Genomic DNA, 19,214 nt, shown 5'->3' on the forward strand with positions numbered 1-19,214 from the left:
GATGAACACTCTAAAAGTTAAGGTAAGGACAATAATGTACATATAGTTTACCTAGACCTGTTTCCAATATAATAATAATAATGTAATATCAAAACTGCAATTTCTCTTGATATTAGCACACATGGCAGAGATATATGTCACCATCAGTCTTGACTGGAAATTAGACTTTCCATTATACTTTCCACTGTGAACGTCATGACAGGATGAACTCCCTGAGGATCAGGAACACATATTATCAAAAAAAGAAAGGAAGGAAGAAACCATCAATTAAAATAAAAAGTGATAAGGTTGAGCTGTAACCAGTAGCATCCAGAATGCTTTCATAACCAATAAAGCAGGACAGTCAGCCAAGATCCACATAAAGATAGCTTTCTATAAGCCCAGTGGAAGCCTAAGTCATTGTTGCCCTCTGGTACACTCAATGCAAGGAGAGGGGACACCTCATCTGACTCAGGCGCTGGGAACATTACAAGGATAAATCAGACACAGTTCTTTTAGGAGTTTGTAGGCTAATAGACGCTGATATTTATATTTTACACCACCAATACCAAAGCCAAAATGTGATTTGTACTCAAAGATGTTTTTTTAAATCACATTATGAAACAAGACAAGGAAGGAATTGTGCCTACTAACTGCACCTGTGATTAGGAATAGACGCGATGAACTCTCACTCACCGGAGCACTCCTTTTAATCAACCCATCATTGTCCCTGTCTCGTTTTACCACACAACACTGGGGAATTTTCTTTAGAGACTAGGAAACTGAATACATCTATCATGGCAGAAACAAACACGTTAGCAGATCGTGAATCCTGTATTAGAACTCAACCATCATTTATTCTGGAGAATAATAACCCCACATAAAAATACATGTTCCCCAACTTCATGAAGCATGCTTTGTGTATGTGTACATAAACAAGAGTTACAAAGTGGGCCAACTACCCAGGATGTGGGGTCAGAAGACCACAAGGTCGTACACGGTCAATGTTTTTTAAAAGAATGCTATTTTGCCCCCTACAAACCAAGCACACCTCTTAAAAAACTAAACGGCACCTCCAATCTGTAGAAATGAACTTGTAGAGGGAAAAAACATCCCAGTGACCACTGTTTTCTCTTTATAACGGTCTCTGGAAAACACTAACTTCTCCAAAAACTCAAACACCTGTGTCTCAGCACATTGCCCAGGTGCTCCAGCAAACCCTGCCCAGACATCATCGAGAACTGGCTTACAAGCACCCTGTCTTCTCCCCCAATACCAGAAATAAGGTTCTCTTGTGCCTTGCTTTGAATACCTTCATTTCAAAATCAGATTTTGATCTTTTCCTTCAGAAACAGCTAAATCTCTGTTGAGCTACAAAAACAGGTTTTACAACTGAGATTAGTGTGTTCTGGCTTCTGCAGCTGCTACTTTTGAGAGAGAGTGTTTGCTCTCCAAACAGGAAGGAGGGATTTCTGTGAAAGAGGGAGATTTTCTGTTTGTTGTCATCAAGGCATCCTTATTTCTTTCCTGTAATCCCAGAACTTGTTTCAAGCATCTTCATGCGCAAACTGCCACAGCCAAAGAGCTTAAGCTCACATTTTCACACGTTACAGAAAACACAGAACTAAAAAATAAAGCAAAGCAGATGATTCCCAGGCATAAACCAAGCCAAGTTGTGTTCACCTTATTGTTGTCTGACAGGACTCATATGCACCATCCACACAAGAGAGCTAGCAAAAAGGATTCACAGCACAAATAGGCCTTTCTATTTCCTTTTTCAAAACGTAAAATAAAATATATCAGCCACATCGCTGGTGTCATCTTAAATTATCAAAATATTTGTGTCTTTCAAATGCAACATAAACACTTTGAGAAAGAAACTCAGAGTGGGGATGTGGTCCTAAATACAATCACACACACACACACACACACACACACACACACACCGCTCTCATGCTAACACTGGGGATACTGCAATACCTATGAATTTCTATATACACAGCATGCTAACTTTTGGCAAAAGAACATTTGCATATGAAGTAGAATTAAAACTACATCTTTGGTAGAAATGATCATCTGTAGTAAGTGTGGTAATTTCCCAAAAACTTTGCTGGAATTTTATTAGACACATGAGAACAAAGATAACTTGAGGTTGACCATCTTCATTGATAGGTTTACACAGTTTGCTGTGGTCAGATTCAAGTTCAATGACTGAAATAAAGATCAGCTGGTCCAGTCTTGGAAAATACCAGAGCTATACATTTGTTATCAAGCTTAAGAAGATGACATATTGAAGAGAGGAATTCATTTAACTTCCATAATTACTAGATACAATTCTTCCACTTATGCAGAAGAACATTTAGGGCCAGGCATAATGGAACAGCCCTTTAATTCCAGCACTAGAAGGCAAAGGCAGGATCCTGCTCTACACAGACCATTCTTGGCCAGCTATGGCTGGATAGTGACAGTGTCTCAGAAAAGGCTGGGGTCAGGGCTGGAGAGATGGAGAGGTTAAGGCAGTTAAGAGCACTGGCTGGCCTTCCAGAGGACCTGGGTTCAATTCCCAGCACTCACAAGGCGGTGTTCCCAAGGAGCTCACAGTCATCTGTCACTCATTCCAGGTGGTCTGACATCATATGCTGCCCTCCATACATGCAGGCAAAACACACACATGAAATAAACAAAGCTTCATTAGCATGTCTAAGTTAGAACAAAAAAACCTTAAGAATAAACTTTAAATTAATTCATATGCAAAAGTGAAAAAGTCACTTCAACAATCCAAAAGCTGATCTAAGCTGGCATACCTCTCCCCCCCCTCATCTCCTCCCCCCCATCTGATCATACCCCTCACCTGTATATCAGTGCCCCTACCTCTCCTGCCCACCACGCAGACATGCCACATCTGTATCTGTCCTCACGGCTCTACGTGGACCTCAAGGGCAGGAAAACTTCCAGGACCTCTCCTTTAAACAGGCAATTAAACACCGTGTTTACTGACATATGGACAAGGCAGTGCCTAGGTAGGGGCCACAAATGGAATTCACAGCACCGCAGCACAGGGCTCCTGTGTGCCTGACGGCAGCTCAGGGTATTACACAGAGTCTCCACCAAGAACAGGTCACGCCAGAAGCTGGGCCACTCGCTGGCCTCACGCCTAGGCCCAGCCTACTCTGCCAGGTCACTTTCTCTCTTAGTAGCTTCTCCACCTCCCATGTATGGCCCTGATCTTCTCAGGGATTCAAAACTTATTGTCAGGGACGGGAAAATAACACCACCCTCCTTCAAAACGGCATTTTTAATAGGCGCGTACCAACGCGTGCCGATGATTCCTTGGGAGGCAGGTAATTCTTCAACACCAAACAGAAGCAACAAATTCCCTGTCCAGCACAGTAAACTATGCTGTTGTATACTTTCTCAAATTGATTTCCACTGCCTTAAGCTAACATAGCTATGGGTACCAAGTTTTCAAAGGAAATGTGTGTCTTTATATTACAACCACTTAGTTTTAGTATTATTGAAATTGTCTAAAAGTCTTGCCCAGCAGGGAGAAAGGAATACTTCTTATAATTCCTATCAGGGAATAGTTAATTATTTATCGAGTCCCATCTATGTGACGGCACTAACTAGGCTCTGGGAAAAGCAAAATCGCACAAGTGTGTCCTCTGATACCTCGGGGGCAACTTTGGAAAGCAAAAAAAAAAAAAAAAAAAAAAAAAAAGCCTTGTTTTAAAGAAGACAAAAAATACTAGAACAGAGCTTGTGTGATTACCAAAATAAGAGGAAAATGACTGGAGTTTGGCAAAGGATGAAACAGGAATTAAGTAGCCTGGGACAAATGAATTTGGAGAGCTTGAGAGTAATGGGTGAGGGCAGCTTAGGTTGAACTTTGCTCTGTGGATGAGTAAGAAGGACAGACTAGCCCTGTTAGGACCGTGAGCAAAGGACAGAAGCGCAGAATAAAGCAAGTTCAGTGAAAGAGCTTTCATGAGATGGAAATTTCTGGAAGAGTCATGCTTGGAAACAAGTGAGAACAGTGGCTTGAGCTCTTGGCTGCTGAACTAAGATGTCTGTATTTACTCTGGGGCCATGGAGAACACAGCAGAGCTGAGACTCTGGGAACTCATAATTTAAGACAGTGATAGACAAAGTGTGTCCCCACAGCAAGGGTACCAACATTCATTCCCAGGAGCAACTTAGGTCTGACTCAGGGAGCAGCACTACTGAATTGGAAATACCCAGCTTGGAGCCCAGCATCCCACGTCTCAGACAGAATTCTAGGTGATCCTGTTTCACTCAATTTCAAACACAACTGATTGCACAAATTAAGATGGGCAGCACGTATATGGCAATTTCAGGGTACATGGAACCATAGGCACAATTCCAATTCCCCCTGCCCTACCAAGGTAGCACCCGGTCAGAATGACTGTGGGTTCTCAGAGCACCACACGCAAATTCTACTGAGGATGTCACAGAGAGGACTACTACCAAAAGACCCAGGAATTCCGACTCTGTGTCCAAAGACAACAAAACCAGCTTATTGAAATGTACCAGCATTTCATGTTCACGGTGGCACTGTTCACAAAGGCAGAATACATAATCAACTGTGGAACCCAGCAGTGGAAAAGTAGATAAAGAAAATGTCATGGGTATAATAAACAATGGAATATTATTCGACTTTGCTGAATGTCTGGAAGTGGGTGGAGGGACCTATGTGAAGTGAAATATCAGGCACAGAAGAAATACAAATAACATATACTATTTCATAAATGGAAACCACAAAAAAATATGTGATCTCAAAATATGCCATCGTAGAACTGCATGGGATACTGACCACAACTTGTGGAAAGGAAAGGTGAGGGGAACGGAATGAAGTTGGACAATGGGTACCAAAATATATAGAGATGGGAGGGATGCATCCTAGTAATCTGTATCTCAAGGGGATGAGTGTAGTTTAAACAGCATACTCTCATAAGTTATGAAGCACCAAGCTATCACAAGCATCGGGTGGTCTCTATATAACCTCTACACCATCACAAGGACCTGGTCTTTGTATAACCATCACACCATCTGAAGAATCCTTACAATAAATGCTATCCCTGAGGCCACATTGATCAGACCAAAATTTTAACTATACCAGACGAAATTGGTTTTGCTGTCGTTGTTAGTACACAAGAAGCGTGTGCTCCTGAGCAAACCATGCGGGTTGGTTACAGGAGTGCAGGGAGAAGAGGAAACCGCGTGCCTTCACCATGGCGTTGAAATGTAGATATCGTCACTCTCTGGGCACGAGTATGCTCGCAGCTTGCATACTTACTGCTGAATGTTCCTATGAGAAGGGCAGGTAGGAGGCAGCCTGTTCCTGGAGAGAGAGCCATGACCGTCTGTTTGCCAGGGTTATAGTCACCATTGCAAAGTCAACAATACAGAGCGCTCTTGGACTCTGTGTTGTATGGCACGCATGCTTACAATGGGAAAGCCTATACAATTCAACACAACCCCATCCCCAAGTCCACAAGGACAAAATCCCAAATCTTTTCTACCATTTCCGATGTGTCCCTGTAGTTCTCTGTGCAGAGAGCCCAGGAGTCTGTTGGGTAAACATTTCCCATGTATAAGTATGGAAGGACAGAACACACAGACTGGCACAAAAGCAAATCAAGGGGAGTGAGGAATAATTCTACAAGTTAAATGTCTGCTTTTCAAAATGGTATTGCAAAAATCCCGCACCAAAACGAATTGACATAAAATACAAGGAATTCTAGAAGCTTCCTGGGATTCCGCCATTCGTTTTTCCCCTGATAGAGTATTACCCCCAAAGGGGCGCCATTGATAAGCATAGGCTAACGTGACCTCAGTTTTGGTGGGCAGCCCATTTGCCACACTTTCTACATGATTGAGATTTATTTCAGGCTTTCAAATCCCAAACACGGCTGAACAGGTCCTAGGATGCGGTACTAGTACAATGTCGGTAAAAACAAACACAAAAGCAGACTCTTTCGGGGAGGTGAAGGTTGGGGGTGTGCTTTCGGTGTTCAGGGTACTTCACATCTGTCTCTCTGCTGGAAAGCCTGTTAAAAGGCCATTAGAAGCTCAAGGTAACAGACCTCCAAAGCTAGCTATGACAGGCATGGAGCAATTTGCCATTTGTGTTAGTGGTATCGGCCTCAGCCACTTCCTCCTCGTGGGCTGAAAACAGCTGCCTTCATGAGCCATGAAAATCAATTCCACAGCAACCAGGCTGAATCGCAGCTGAAGGTGATATACCTACCGGCAGACCCTGCACAGCAGAGCCTCCTTCTGGGCATCCGAGGCACCTTGCAGATGTCCCCAACCCTGCTAGCAAGCAGAGCTGGAAGCTGTCAGCTCCTTGGTACTTCCAGGAACCTTCTGGCTTATCTCTTTGGACACTGGTTCTCTCTAATGCTTAATTAGGTTAAAATCCGAATTGTCACCCTGAATGAAGATAGCTTCTGGAAATGTGGGGCTGCGCAAAGCTTGCTCTTGCCTATCTGTTCCATTTTCTGCTTTCCCAGATTATAGTCATTGTGAAAAGGAGCTCATTGTCTCCCCCCCCCCCAAAACAGAAAGCCGCAAGGATTTCCATATTATACAGAACAGCCTAAAACTTTGCTCCAGACATAAGGTCATACTTTTGAAAATGTAAGCATTACAGAGGGTTAACAATAGTTTTGTCAAGAGTTGTGCTTTATAAACTAATGGTTAGAAAGGCTAAAATTCATTTGAAATCAAGTTATACAGCCTTTTCAGTGGTAGGCAATTGCATTCCAGCTACAAAATAGAGTCTTGGTTACCACATATGATTAAGCTCATTGTAACCAATGTGACTGCATATAGCCAACCTTTTGTTCCCTGAAAATCTTTTATATAGTGCGACCAGAGTCTGGGTAAAGAAGGAAGTAGCACTCAGACCACAGCGGCTTATGCCTGTGGCTTCCTATGGCATTGATTACCTTTTCATCAGTAACCCAGGCTGAGAAACTGACTCAAGTCCATGTGTCAAGTAATAAACAAAATGAAGAATGCACAATTTCCTCTTTTTTGTCCTGAATATCAGATTCACCTAACATGTTTTTAAATGTATTTATACATTACACATTTCTGACAATGCAGAAAAATGTATGTGTGTACCTGCTAAGTCTCCCTTCAAATCACATAATGGATAGCTGTGAAAGACGCTGAGATCTCCAGGGGTTTTTTGTTGTGTTTTGTTTTGTTTTGCTGACAGAGAAGGCAGTAACAAGTGTTAAGGGCGCCCTCCTGGCAGGTGTGTGTGTAAAGGACAGGCGCCTGCCATTCTGAGTGGTCCTTCATATCAACTTAGACTGGCTTTCAGGGGAGCCACGTGGCAATTTAAGCGAAAGGAGCACATTCTTCACTGCACTCTTATAAAAAGGTCAGACTGAGCTTTGAACATTCTACCTGACCGCCAGATGCTCTAATACCCCACGGCCTCTGAGAGAGCACCTAGTGGGTCTCCAGGTGGTCGTTTGGGCAGTAAAATCACAAGACAAGCCTTTCACTCCTTCACACTTGATACTGTACAAGTAAACTCTTTGTCCCAAGTTCAAGGCAGACCAATGGCTGCAGGAGGTCTAAGAGACCACTAATCAAAGGGGACCAGGGAGCCTGAACTTCCACAGAGGTGACAGATGAGATTAGGAGTGAATCCCAGCTCTTCAAGTGGAGTGCTAAAGGCTTTGAAACCCTTTATTAGGCAAACAGACAACAAAAGTCACTGAAGAAATCTTGATTTGCTTACAGGTCAACCAAATCTGTCTTCGGAAATCGATCTCTTGGTATGAATAGATGTAGGGATCTGGAAGGTAAGCGACTCAGATACAAGGATGCCTTGTTCCTTGTTTCATACGTCAGCCCCCACGACTTGTTCCTTTTGCAATAAGTTACTACCTTGAAGTTTAAGAGAGTAGAAAGGTTATGCCTTTTGGAGAAGAACAAAACAAAAACTTAGCACTTGTATGTTTTATATTTTGTTTCATCCATCATTAGGGTTAAGGAAAAAATATTAGGAAAAGCAAGCAGCTCTAGGACAATAAATCATTTTTAATTTTTTCCAGATAAAGGTTAAGGTTTCTCTCTGGTATGTAGCAATGCTTCAAGCATGGTGATCTTTTGAAGTTCACCTCACAACTGTTATTGACTCTAAGCTATTCTGACCCATTAAGGAAATAGTAAGAGAAAAGTATTCATGCTTCTTTCCCCCAAAACTTCACTACAACCTTATGATGGCATATCCAGAGTTCCTTGGGGATTTCTGGGGCACAGAGGGACAAAGGCGATGTCTTAAAAGTCCAAGAACTGCTCAGAATGGATTTGCTCCTCAGTAATTAAATATGCTCAAAAATGAAAAGTGGCCGGCTCTGTATGCGGTCTCCTTACACGAGAACGCAGAGACTGGGAGAAAACAGCTCTTTGTGGACCTCAAGGCCGACACGCGAATAACAGAAAGAAGAGGCAGAGGGATAAAATTCCTCCAAAGCCAATAAAAGGACGAATGTAATAAGACTCACATGTGCTGGAGGAAGGTACGCCAATGTGGCAAGGAAGCGTGGGGGCCTTGCAGGAAGAAACTTCTAATTGTGTTGTCCATTTCCCCATCTAAACAACACGCAGAGGGTCCATTGGCAGCAGCCTACAAAGTCCCTTTGGCTCCAGGCACAGGGAAGATGGCTGTTTTCCTCAGTTTCCCCAAATGGCCATGATATAATCTTAAAGAGAAAAAGTCTGGAGAGATAAACAGTGCATTCTAGAGCATCCTAATTATCTCCTGATGGATCAAGGTAGAAAAGATGAAATATATATATATCTCCTGCCATTTAACAGAACACACTCAGCACGGAACTCAGTTGATGGGAGATGCCATTATGTATATATGTTTCTCATACTGGTTAATAATAAAGCACTGTTGGCCAATAGGAAAGGAAGATAGAAGGGGCTAGGAGACAAGGAGGAAATAGGAAGTAGTAAGGAGGAGTCAAGATGGAGAGCCTGGAGAGAGCAGTATGCGGCAGCCGGCTCCGGGTAAGAAGACCACGTGAAAATACATAGAAATGGGTTAATAATTAAGGCAGAGCTAGCCGATTAGAAACTAGTAACTGGCCAATAGCATTGTATCAAATATAGAGTCTCTGTGTATTATTTGGGGCTGGCGCGGCGGCGGGACAAGATCAGAGGTGGCGGGCGAAAAAACCATACATCTTACACTCAGTGTTGCCCTTAAGAGGCTCAAGGTGATAGGACCAACAGCATTGGCGTTATCGAGGAATGTTCCTGAATATAGATACATAGGCACAGCCTAGCCTTCCTCAGTCAGACACTTCGTGAGACAGGACGCAGGCATTTGGGTGTAGGCAGACCTTCAGTGGCGTTCAGGGAGAAACCATCATGCAGGTCAATGGCTTCTTATTACAGAGGCATAATGTGAGTCCTTCAAGGAGGAAGTAAGGAGTCAGAAATTGAAGAGCAGAAAGTTAGGAGTTGTGGGGCGTTCCTAAGGACTCCATGTATACCTCCCAAGATGGCCCAGGCTCTCTACAGCCCCTAAGAGCCAACTGCTACATGTTGAGAAATTGTTGGTGACTTGGAATAGGTGCTGGTGGGAGAGTGGACACAGAAATTGGCAAATGCCACAAAACTGGGCACCGCCTCTCATGTTCCAGTTCACCACTGGCCAGAGTAAGAAATACCGCAGAAAATATCTACTTGATTCATACAGCCTCAACCATTGCTCTCAAATTTCCCTGTCACCATTCTATTGGGGGGAGGGGATTATTCTTAACATGGAAAACATTAACAAAGCACTTCATAGGCCATCAGCTACCAAACTGGGGTCTGACTATGTCTGCTCTGCCCCTCCTCTACCCCCTTCCTCTCCCCCATCCTCTCCCCCCTCCCCCTCCCTCCTCTCCCCTTCCTTTCCCTTTCCTTCCCTCCTCTCTCCTTTTTTCTCTTCCCAGTACGACCACAGGAAGCAATTCCAGCATCATAAGTACATGTCCATCTACTTCTCATCCAGTGGATACACACTGGGGTGGGGGTGGGGCTTCAATCCCCTTCAGTGCCTTTGGATTTGACTTCTGATGCTCTGGCTGCCGCCTTATGCCCATGCAGAGATTTGTTAGAAAGAACAGGCTCCAGGAGCAGAAAGAGAAGCAAGCAAGAGCTCCTGCAGAAAGTATAAACACACAGCTTTCTCCCTGACCAGTGTCGGGACTGTTGCTGTGTGCAGAAACAGAAACGGTTGCATAAACCAAGGGAGGAGGGATTTTCTGTGACCTGCAGCCAAAAGTATCCAAACTGATTATTTATTTTAGGCAAAGGCTTCCAACAGCTCATCTTCCTTGTATGCTTGCACTGGAACTCTGTGACTGAGCCTCGATTTTAAGTTCCTTTCAGCTCATTAACGTTTATGCTTTTCTCTTCTCTGATAACCACATTTGCCCCCTGTCTTCTCCCCGCCCCCTCCCCTGGGACGGTCCACTCCCTGCTCAGAGATCTGAAGCAGCGTCTTTGCTGTTCTCCTCTCCCACTGGGCCTGGAAGAATCTACACTCCAAGCCATCGTGTTCACAGTGCTCAACTGATCAGGGTGGAATGGATACTTACTTCCATCAGTCAGTTAGGTGCCAACAACCTGGGATGATGACCTCATCAGCTGAGGACGTCCAGAGACCTCCAGAAATCCAGCCCCACCCAAGCGGCTCAACATAACTTTTCATCACTTCCAAATAAATTTCTGCCTGTGCTGTCCGTTACACGCCCCTGCTATCCATCCCACCCTGAATTCCACCTTCTCTTGCCAAATACTGCCCATCCTTCAGTGTTTCTCCTTACACTGGGCCATATCATTCTTTGATTCCTGTCCTAATTATCAATAAGGGCCTTTGAAATTGCCACGATTCCCCAAAACGTGTTTTAAATCCTAGGGAGATGATGATAAAATTGGAATAGTTCTCTATTTTGTTAAAAGATTTAAAATTGTTTTCAAGCTACCACAGTCCAAAACCAAAAGTCTTAGAATGAAACTTGGTGTCTGATTACCTGGCTATTGGTAACCTGATGTTTTCTGAGTTATCCAGCCCTATTTGAGACATCTCTATCAGCTGATGTCCTTGACAAACTTCTGCTGGTTTACTGGTGATAGTGAGTTTTGTATCCACTAAAAAACAACATATAAATTATGTCGAAGGATTGGTAAGATGTTTCCTAGACGTTTATTTCTCTTTTAAGTCTGTCTCTCCATGGCCCTCCCTCTCCCTCCCACTCACCACAATGCTCCTGGGCAAGCACACTAATACTCTTAGGCAAGACCTACTGAAACTAAGTATTTCTTGATTCCCTTTCCCAGTTCCACAGTCACCACTCTCATCCAAGATGGTAGCTCCTCCCTTCATGTTTCTCTCAAAGGAATTACTAGACATGGCCAAACCTGATGGAAATTCTTCTTGTAGGGCCCCTTATTACTCTCAGATTAAAGGCCAAAGCCTTCGTAGGGAGTTCAAAGCATCCCAGGACCCAGATGGTCACTTAGATTGTAGGGGAAAGAAACCAATCCTTTTAGGCATGAATTTTCTCCCACTGAGTGGTCACCATCCAGAAGGGCAAGAGGTCACAGGAATGCACGCGTGCGCGCGCGCGCGTGTGTGTGTGTGTGTGTGTGTGTGTGTGTGTGTGTGTGTGTGTGTGTGTGTGGGCATGCGCAGGCGCGCTTGCGAGTGTGCATGTGTGCATGCTTGTACGGCAGTTTCATTATATGTTAGGAGTATCTAGGGCAGAGAGCTGTAAAGGGGTCAGCATCTTAGGGTTCTAGCCCCAAAGATTGTTTCAGCCATGGCAAGTAGGTCTGGCGATGTAATTCTAATGGCATCCTGGACAGTCAGGCCCTAAATAGATAAAACACCCCCAGCCCGTCCATTCTGCTCACCCTCCTGTTAGTTGCCTGAGAGTTTGAACCTTGTGTTGAGCATCTGTTAATATTTCAGTCAGGGCTGATATGCAAGGGTCTATCTTTGGGTCCCTTCTAGCTCTTCGGTTCTGATTCTCTGGGGTTGTTTTCCTTCTTTCTCATACAACATTCTCACCACAGCCCAGGACCACGGGTTCCAGAATTCTCGTCTTTTCCAGTGTTCTCATGGACATGTCACATGTGCAACTTCTACTCTCTCCACCTTTACCAATAGCTTCCTGTGGTTCCTATTATACTGCGTGTCCTTAACAATGCATGTCTAAGGCCCTCTGTTCAGATGAAATGATCCCATATATCTGCTGGAATCACCCAGTTTTCAGTGACGCCCTGAGTTTCTTCTTTTTCGCTGGGATCAAAGTTCCCTGGAACTGTTGATCCAGCACAAAGCACATACACAATAAATACTCCTGAAGCCATCAGTAAACTAGATGCTATTTAAAGGTAGAATCATTTCTGTTTTTCTTTGTTACTGTTCCAAGAGTTCAAGAATAACAGTAAGCGGGTGTCATTAAAACCCTATTTTCATCCATATTACTATTATAATATAGAATTTTTTACCCAAGACGTACCACTATATGAGTTTGTTTACATATTATTTGTTTACATAGTTTCCTAACCAGAGATTTAAACATATTTGCTCTCGTTTGGTTGGAAGTTTTCTGTCTTTCTTTCTTGTTGCTCTTATTTGAGTTTCTTGTTTTTTATTGTTGTTGTTTGTTTTGTTTTGCTTTTAGACAGAGGGTCACCATGTAGCCCAGGCTGGTCTAGAACTCTGGCTGTCCCTGCCTCAACTTCCTGAATGGTGAGATTACAAGCCCACCACACCAGGTTTGACAGAACCTTCCAAATGATGCTGTACAAAACACTGGCAACTGGATAATGTTAGATAACTGGTGTACTACTTAAAGTTAAGGTATATGCAGTGGAAAGTTAAGGGAAAGAATTTTTGACAGGTAAAGTTAGATAACAGCAAGGTCTTGAAAATATTAAAACAGTTGTTTATACTGTCTCGACAGCTCTAAGTCCCTAGCCTTGCTAGAACTCTTCAGAGACATATAAATTGTGGAAGAACTGTATAGTGTTAGGGTTTTTTTACCCTTAAATAAGACAGAAACTGGGGTTGAGTCATTTAGCAACAATTATTTTACTACAAGTTTTACAGACTAGGTGACATAATAGGGAAGTACAATTTTGCATTTTATTAATGTCTGGAAGTTTAAATACTACCCATTTCCTTATATAAACCAATAGAATCTTTTCAAGCACAATATTTTAAGGACAGAATGCTGTGTACTCAAATCAATCCTGATAGTGGCCTACCTACACTTCTACTCAAAATCTATTAAGAGACAATTCAATTAAAAGAAGCGGGCCTTATGTAGAAAAAGAATGTGTGTCAATCCTAAAACAATGAGAGATTATTCTCCTAGAAGCAAGCTGGACCAGCTTTGATTACAAGAAGCATTTTCAATTGACTCCCAGATGAGAAATTTAGAAAGAGGACCTCCTAAAAACCTGGATTTCAGATGGCTTTGATACCTGGAAATAGAGCCATTATTTTAGAAATCAGGTGGATTGCCAAACCACAGAAAGAAAAAAGTTGAAATTCAGCTAATTCACTTTGTTCATCCAAAGGTCTTTGAGACAGCCACCCATCTACAAAACAGAGGGTAGAGATCAGAAACTTTGGAATAGGGAATAGACATGGAACTTAAGCAGTTTATCGAAAACTAAGATGTTGTAAAGTGTTAAGAATGAGGGCAACACTGCTTGTCCCCTTAGTTACTGTGACAGCTACATGAGATCTAAAAAGAAAGTGTGTTAGAGATCACTGAAAGAAAGCCAAGCCTATATATGTGGGGTGTGTGTGTGTGTGTGTGTGTGTGTGTGTAGAACACACATCCATATATATTTGAGGCCAGAATATGGCTTGAAAACACAGGAACACTAGCAGAATGTGAAAGAAAAAAAAAAGTCCTACTTTCAAAGTAGATCTTGATGTAAATATTTGACAAACTGGCATCAAAGAGATGGAGATTGTTTAATATTTTCTTTATTTTATTTATCTTTTCTTGAGACAGTCCTGGAACTCACTCTGTAGGCCAGGCTGGCTTCAAACTGAGATCTGTTTGCCACTGACTCCCAAGTTCTGGGATGACAGGTGTGGACCACCGCCACCAAACTGTTTAATGCTTTCTTATCCCCAACTCTCAACATATCTGAGAGGAAAAGTAAAGTAAAATACATATGGAAAAATGGTTGGTTGTAAATTGTGTCCTATTCTGTGAAAACCGGACTTTATTCTAGCTTCTATTCCCCAGATAATGATCTATCATAAGCTTTGCTGGACTAACCTAATATTAAGGTTTTTGACCAAGCTAATACTCTAGTAGACCCAGTACACTGAAAGAAACCAATGTGTGTAATTTATATAACAAGATAGATACAATAAAATGAACTGGAAAATTATTTTGGAAATATAAATTCCAATAAAAACTCGGAATTCACAACTTGTGGGTGTACATAAATGGATGTGTTGGCCAACGAAATAGGACACATATACAAGGGGGAAAATTGGTCTTGTGTGTATGAATTCAACAAATTCAGGGGGCTTAATTCCGTAGCACAATGATCCAAACTACAGGGTTTCGGAATCTCAAGCCAGCACACTGGGTTTGCATTTCCTTCTAACCCTTGTTAGCCGAGTTACCCTTGGGCACATTACTGCTGCCTTTTTATCTATAAAATATGATAGATCCACTATATTCTAAATTATTGAAAAAAAATGAGTGAGCAATATTTTCTTTTGAAATACCTTTCTATCTGTTTTGTTTTTGAACCGATGCTTATGTGTATATATGAATGCCATAGAACAAATATGGAGGTCAGAAGACAACTTGAAAGAGTTGGTTTCCTCTTTCCACTGGGTGCGTCCCAGTTATCAATCTCGTAGTTAGGTTTGGCAGCAGGAACTTTAACCAGCTGAGCCAAGTGGCCTGCTTAAGTAGTGTGTATACATCGGTGATGGGCACATAATCTCTACATATGAAGTGTTAAAGTTACATCAGATAAATAAGAAAAGAGTAATCCCCATTAAGCTAAGAAGTATGAAATATTATAAAGATCTCAACAAAGTTAAATATAAAAAATCCTGAAACAACATTCTCTGATATGCCTCACTAGTGTAGAGGGAAGGGGGTCAGAGTGTGCGTGTCAGGTGTTAAGGGTACTACCGGGTGTGAGTCTGTGTGAGTGTGTGTATGTGAGACAGCCTATGTGTCATAGTATGACTGCATGTGAATGTGTGTGCTGCTAGAGACACCGTGCCCTGTGCATTAGGGGCGAGCACTCTGCAAGTGCTTTTTGTTCATTTGTTTGTTTGTTTTCAAGATAAGCTTTCTCTATAGCTTTGGAGTCTGCCCTGGGACTCACTCTGTAGACCAGGCTGGCCTAGAACTCACAGAGATTTGCCTTCCTCTGCTGGAATTAAAGGTATGCACCACTGTTCTAGGACTCTTTGAGATGCTTAGCATCAGCCAGAATTACTGAGCTGAGAGGGAAGAGTGAACTTTGATCAGAAGTACCCTATTCAAGCTCCCAATGCTCTTAGCTTAGGATCTTCCCAGGACAGGGAACAAGAACAGGAACAAGGCCACTGGGAAGGCTTTGGCTGGTTGTCTGGAAACAGTCCCTATACCACAGGAGTTTCCATGTATTAGAACAGATCCCTGACAGGCACTGGAAAGTGGGCTCCTTTGGAGATCTGCCAACAAGGAGAGTCTATCTAATCTGCCTGCTGATATGGGTTTAAAATCAAGGCTGAGTAAAGATTGATAGTGCAAACTCCCCCTTCAATGGCACTCACTTCCAAAGAGCCCAAGTTTATATATTACCTCCAGTCCCCTCTGACCATTTGAAGAGCATCTCTCTACCCAGAAGAGAAAAAGGCAACATTGTTTTACAATTGTGATCTTGGAGTAAAACTTTTAAAATGCTGAGATTAAATACAGTATCCTTAGTACTGCCCAGTTATTTCACTAGGTGAGCTACTTCACAAACCAGGCTAAACTAGAATCTGAAGTCTGAACAGTAACTCTTTTAAATTCTGGTTTCCTGACAGACTAGTGCATGCCATTTCTCAAGCAAACCCCTGGATGGGGAGCAAGGCAAAGGATGGAAAAGAATTTCAAGACAGGGTAGCCACCACACCTATACTAGATAATTAAATGTAAATATTACCAAGAACTATGGAGGAGAGGAAGTATTTGTTTATTTAATTGTGATTATTCCAAAAGCAATAGGAAATGCAATTTACTTTAGCACTGTGTAAAGTTTACTTTGGAAAAAAATGCTCCCCCCACCCCAAATAAAAACTCTTCAGTTATCTTACAGTTCATTATTTTCCTATCTAATGTACCTTTTGACCCCAGGAAAGCATGGACCAGCACTGGATGACACTGGCCATAAGGTAAAAAGTCCTAAGCTTGCATTCATTCTTGGACTGAGTTTAGTGAAGTGGGTGCATTTTCAGAATTCAGAGCTATTAGCAGTCTGTGATTTTCAAGGCAATGGGAAAGAAGACAAAAAAAATATACAACAACCTAAATCCTCCACAGTTAGGCTACTTCTGGAGTGTGCACAGCCACCAGGAAGGTTCTCCAACAAAGTAATTGGTGACTAGAGAGATCATTTACAATGTGCTTTTGCACTCTGAAAATCAGGCCCCGCATGGTGTTGAGAGTCAATGCAACTCCCCTGGGAGGCTCCTCGACTACTAAGGAATACCGATGCAATTTAAAAATACTTAGCTGTTTTCTTCTTGGGGTTATCTTATCTGAAATCACGTTGGGAAATATGTGTGTTTAAAAGATACAGTTCTAAAATTGCCAGATTAGAGGAGAAAACGAGTTCCTAGAAGGGATCCCCGCTCCAAGCCTTTTAAAAGTTGAATTTCCTGAGATTTTGAGAGTTAAAAAGGTGAAGCTGATCCTTATCAATTAATTAAAAAGAATGAAACAGAAGACGAAGGGAAAGGAGGGTTAAGGAACTTAAGGAGCTGCAGGCGCAGTCCCTTTCTAGTCATTGATTAACAAATTAAGGAGTGCTGGAGTGGGGTGGGCGAAATCCCAGAGACTAAAGAGCAGTCTTAAAATTCACTGCGGCTTCTCCAGCCTTCTTGACCCAGGGAACAGAACGCCTGACTGTGGACCGAAAAGAGCTCCTTCTAACATAAAGCGCCGCGCTGTCTGTAATGTGTGAGCATGGCTTATTTTCCTTTTTTTGCGGTGCCCAGATTGATAGAAATGCGTTAATCGTGATGTAAGGAAAGACCCTCACTCCTAGAGTTTGGCGATCGACCGTAACAAAGCATTAAGCCCGCAACGAGTTAAAAACTAAGATGCTTTTAAGACATTTGCAAGTCCACCAGTTATTTGGCAAAAAGCAGAGAGTCTGGTGGCGACCCGGCGATCTGAGGTCACTTAGGACCTCAAGTCAGCCACCGGGTTTGAGCAGCCCGCGCCCTCACACCATCCCCAGGCTTCCCTCGGCCTCTTTTGCTCAGTTCCCACTCAGCTGAAGGATTATGTGGCCCCGACACGTTTCGTCCACGGAGACCCGGAGAGGCTCGGGTGCGGTTGGAGCTAAGAGCCGGAAAGCACACAGGCAGGCAGGCTGCAGCGCAAGTTGGTGGAGCCCGAAGGGCCGCAAAGAGGGCGGGGGCCCGGGAGCTCGGGAGAAAGGAATGCCTGGGATCCGGCGAGCCGCCGGCCGCCAAGTGCGCAGCCCGGAGACGGACGCCCCCATCGGGCCGCTCGCTTAAGTTGGCTCCGCGCGCGCCAGCGGGCCGGAGCGAGGCCGCGCTCAGCACCCGGCGCCGAGCCGGGTGGCCGGGTCGTCTGCGCAGCCCGAGTGACCAACCGCAGTCGGGGAAGCGCCGGAGCACCCTGACGGGAAAGCCCGCCGCAAATCAGAAGCAGCCGGGCTGCGAAGTGCTCCCCCACCCCCGGGGCTGCGTGCACCGTTCAGATTCTGGGGACCCCGGCGGGGCGTCCCCTTAGTGGCCCGCCCGCCCGTCCCCGGCCCGGGAGCCGGGCGCTCGGTCCCTGGGAAGCGGGGACCCGGAGAGCAGAGCTGGAGTAAGGAACCTCCGCGCCTCTCCACCGCCCCCGCCGGCGCGAAGGCGGGAGTGGCGAAGGCGCCACTCAGACGGTGGCGCTGGGAGAACTGTGGCCGCAGTTCTCCAAGTTTGCCCCGGCGAGGGGGATGCGATGGGCGCCGCGCTCGGTCGTCTCCTCTCCACCGTCCCCGGCCGGCCCGAGGCTAGGCCGGCCACCGAGGAGGCAGCGGGGCGCGGGAGCAGCCGCGGGGAGCCAGGGAGGGGACCGGGGTGCTCCCGCGTGCGCACACAATGAGGCGGCCCGGCACGCACACCTTCCTCCCGCCCGAGAAACGCCACGCAGCCTCCGGCGCCCGCGGGCAGGGACGCGGGGTCCCCCAGGAGCCACCCGCGCAAAGTGAGCAGCGAGAGAGCAACAGGGGGCAGGGGAAGGGGCGCCGCCGCCTCCCGGGGCTGCAGCGGGCCCGGGCTGGCGCCCGCGCTTACCTGCGATCTCCTGGTAGGGGATGTCCGCTAGGCTGAATCCCTTGGCACCGTAAGCCTGGCGGACCTCGCCACAGCTCCGAGCCTTCACGTCCGCTGCGGCCGGGAGGGACAGAAGCAGCCCGGAGAGAGGCAGAATCACAGCCCGGATCCAAGAAGGCATGGTGCAGCGTGCAAGTCCACCTCGGCAGCCCCCAGCTCCCTGTGCGCTCTTCACCTTGCCCCTGGAGCCGAAAGCCCGCCACAGCCGCAGGCGCGCTCCTCAGCCGCTGCCCAGCGTCACCCCCTTCCGCCAGCCGAGGGGACGAGCCGCGCAGCCCTCTGGACTGCGCTCAGCAAACTTTTATAAGCCAGATGGAGGATGGCAAGCCAACCAGGGCTGGCTTGGCAATGCAGCCGGCTCCGCTAGCCTCTCGGCTTTAAAAAAAAAAAAAAAAAAAAAAAACCACCGTGCGAGAAAGGCGAGAGAAGAGGAGAAGGCAAAGAAATGTCTCTTTTTTAAATACCACAGTGGGGGCGTTCAGAGCAGCGGTCCGAGTTCCGAGCCGCAGAGTCGAGGAGCGCCGCGAGCTCGCCTGGCCAGCGTGAGCCGCGAAGGTGGGACCGCGCGCGGCTCCCCCGCCCCCCGGGG

General features: G+C 45.0%; 1 protein-coding gene across 1 annotated transcript in view; it reads right to left on the minus strand.

Annotated features, from left to right (window-relative positions):
- Positions 1-19,002, minus strand: part of Gpc6 (glypican 6) — a 948,689-nt gene extending 929,687 nt beyond the window's left edge. Inside the window, exon 1 of the mRNA XM_051195229.1 lies at positions 18,587-19,002. Coding sequence (XP_051051186.1) covers positions 18,587-18,746 — 160 coding nt within the window. The 5' untranslated portion in view covers positions 18,747-19,002. The remainder of the gene's footprint in view (positions 1-18,586) is intronic.
- Positions 19,003-19,214: the final 212 nt, after the last annotated feature.

Source organism: Phodopus roborovskii, unplaced genomic scaffold (assembly GCF_943737965.1).
Source record: "Phodopus roborovskii unplaced genomic scaffold, PHOROB, whole genome shotgun sequence".
Lineage (NCBI taxonomy): Eukaryota > Metazoa > Chordata > Mammalia > Rodentia > Cricetidae > Phodopus > Phodopus roborovskii.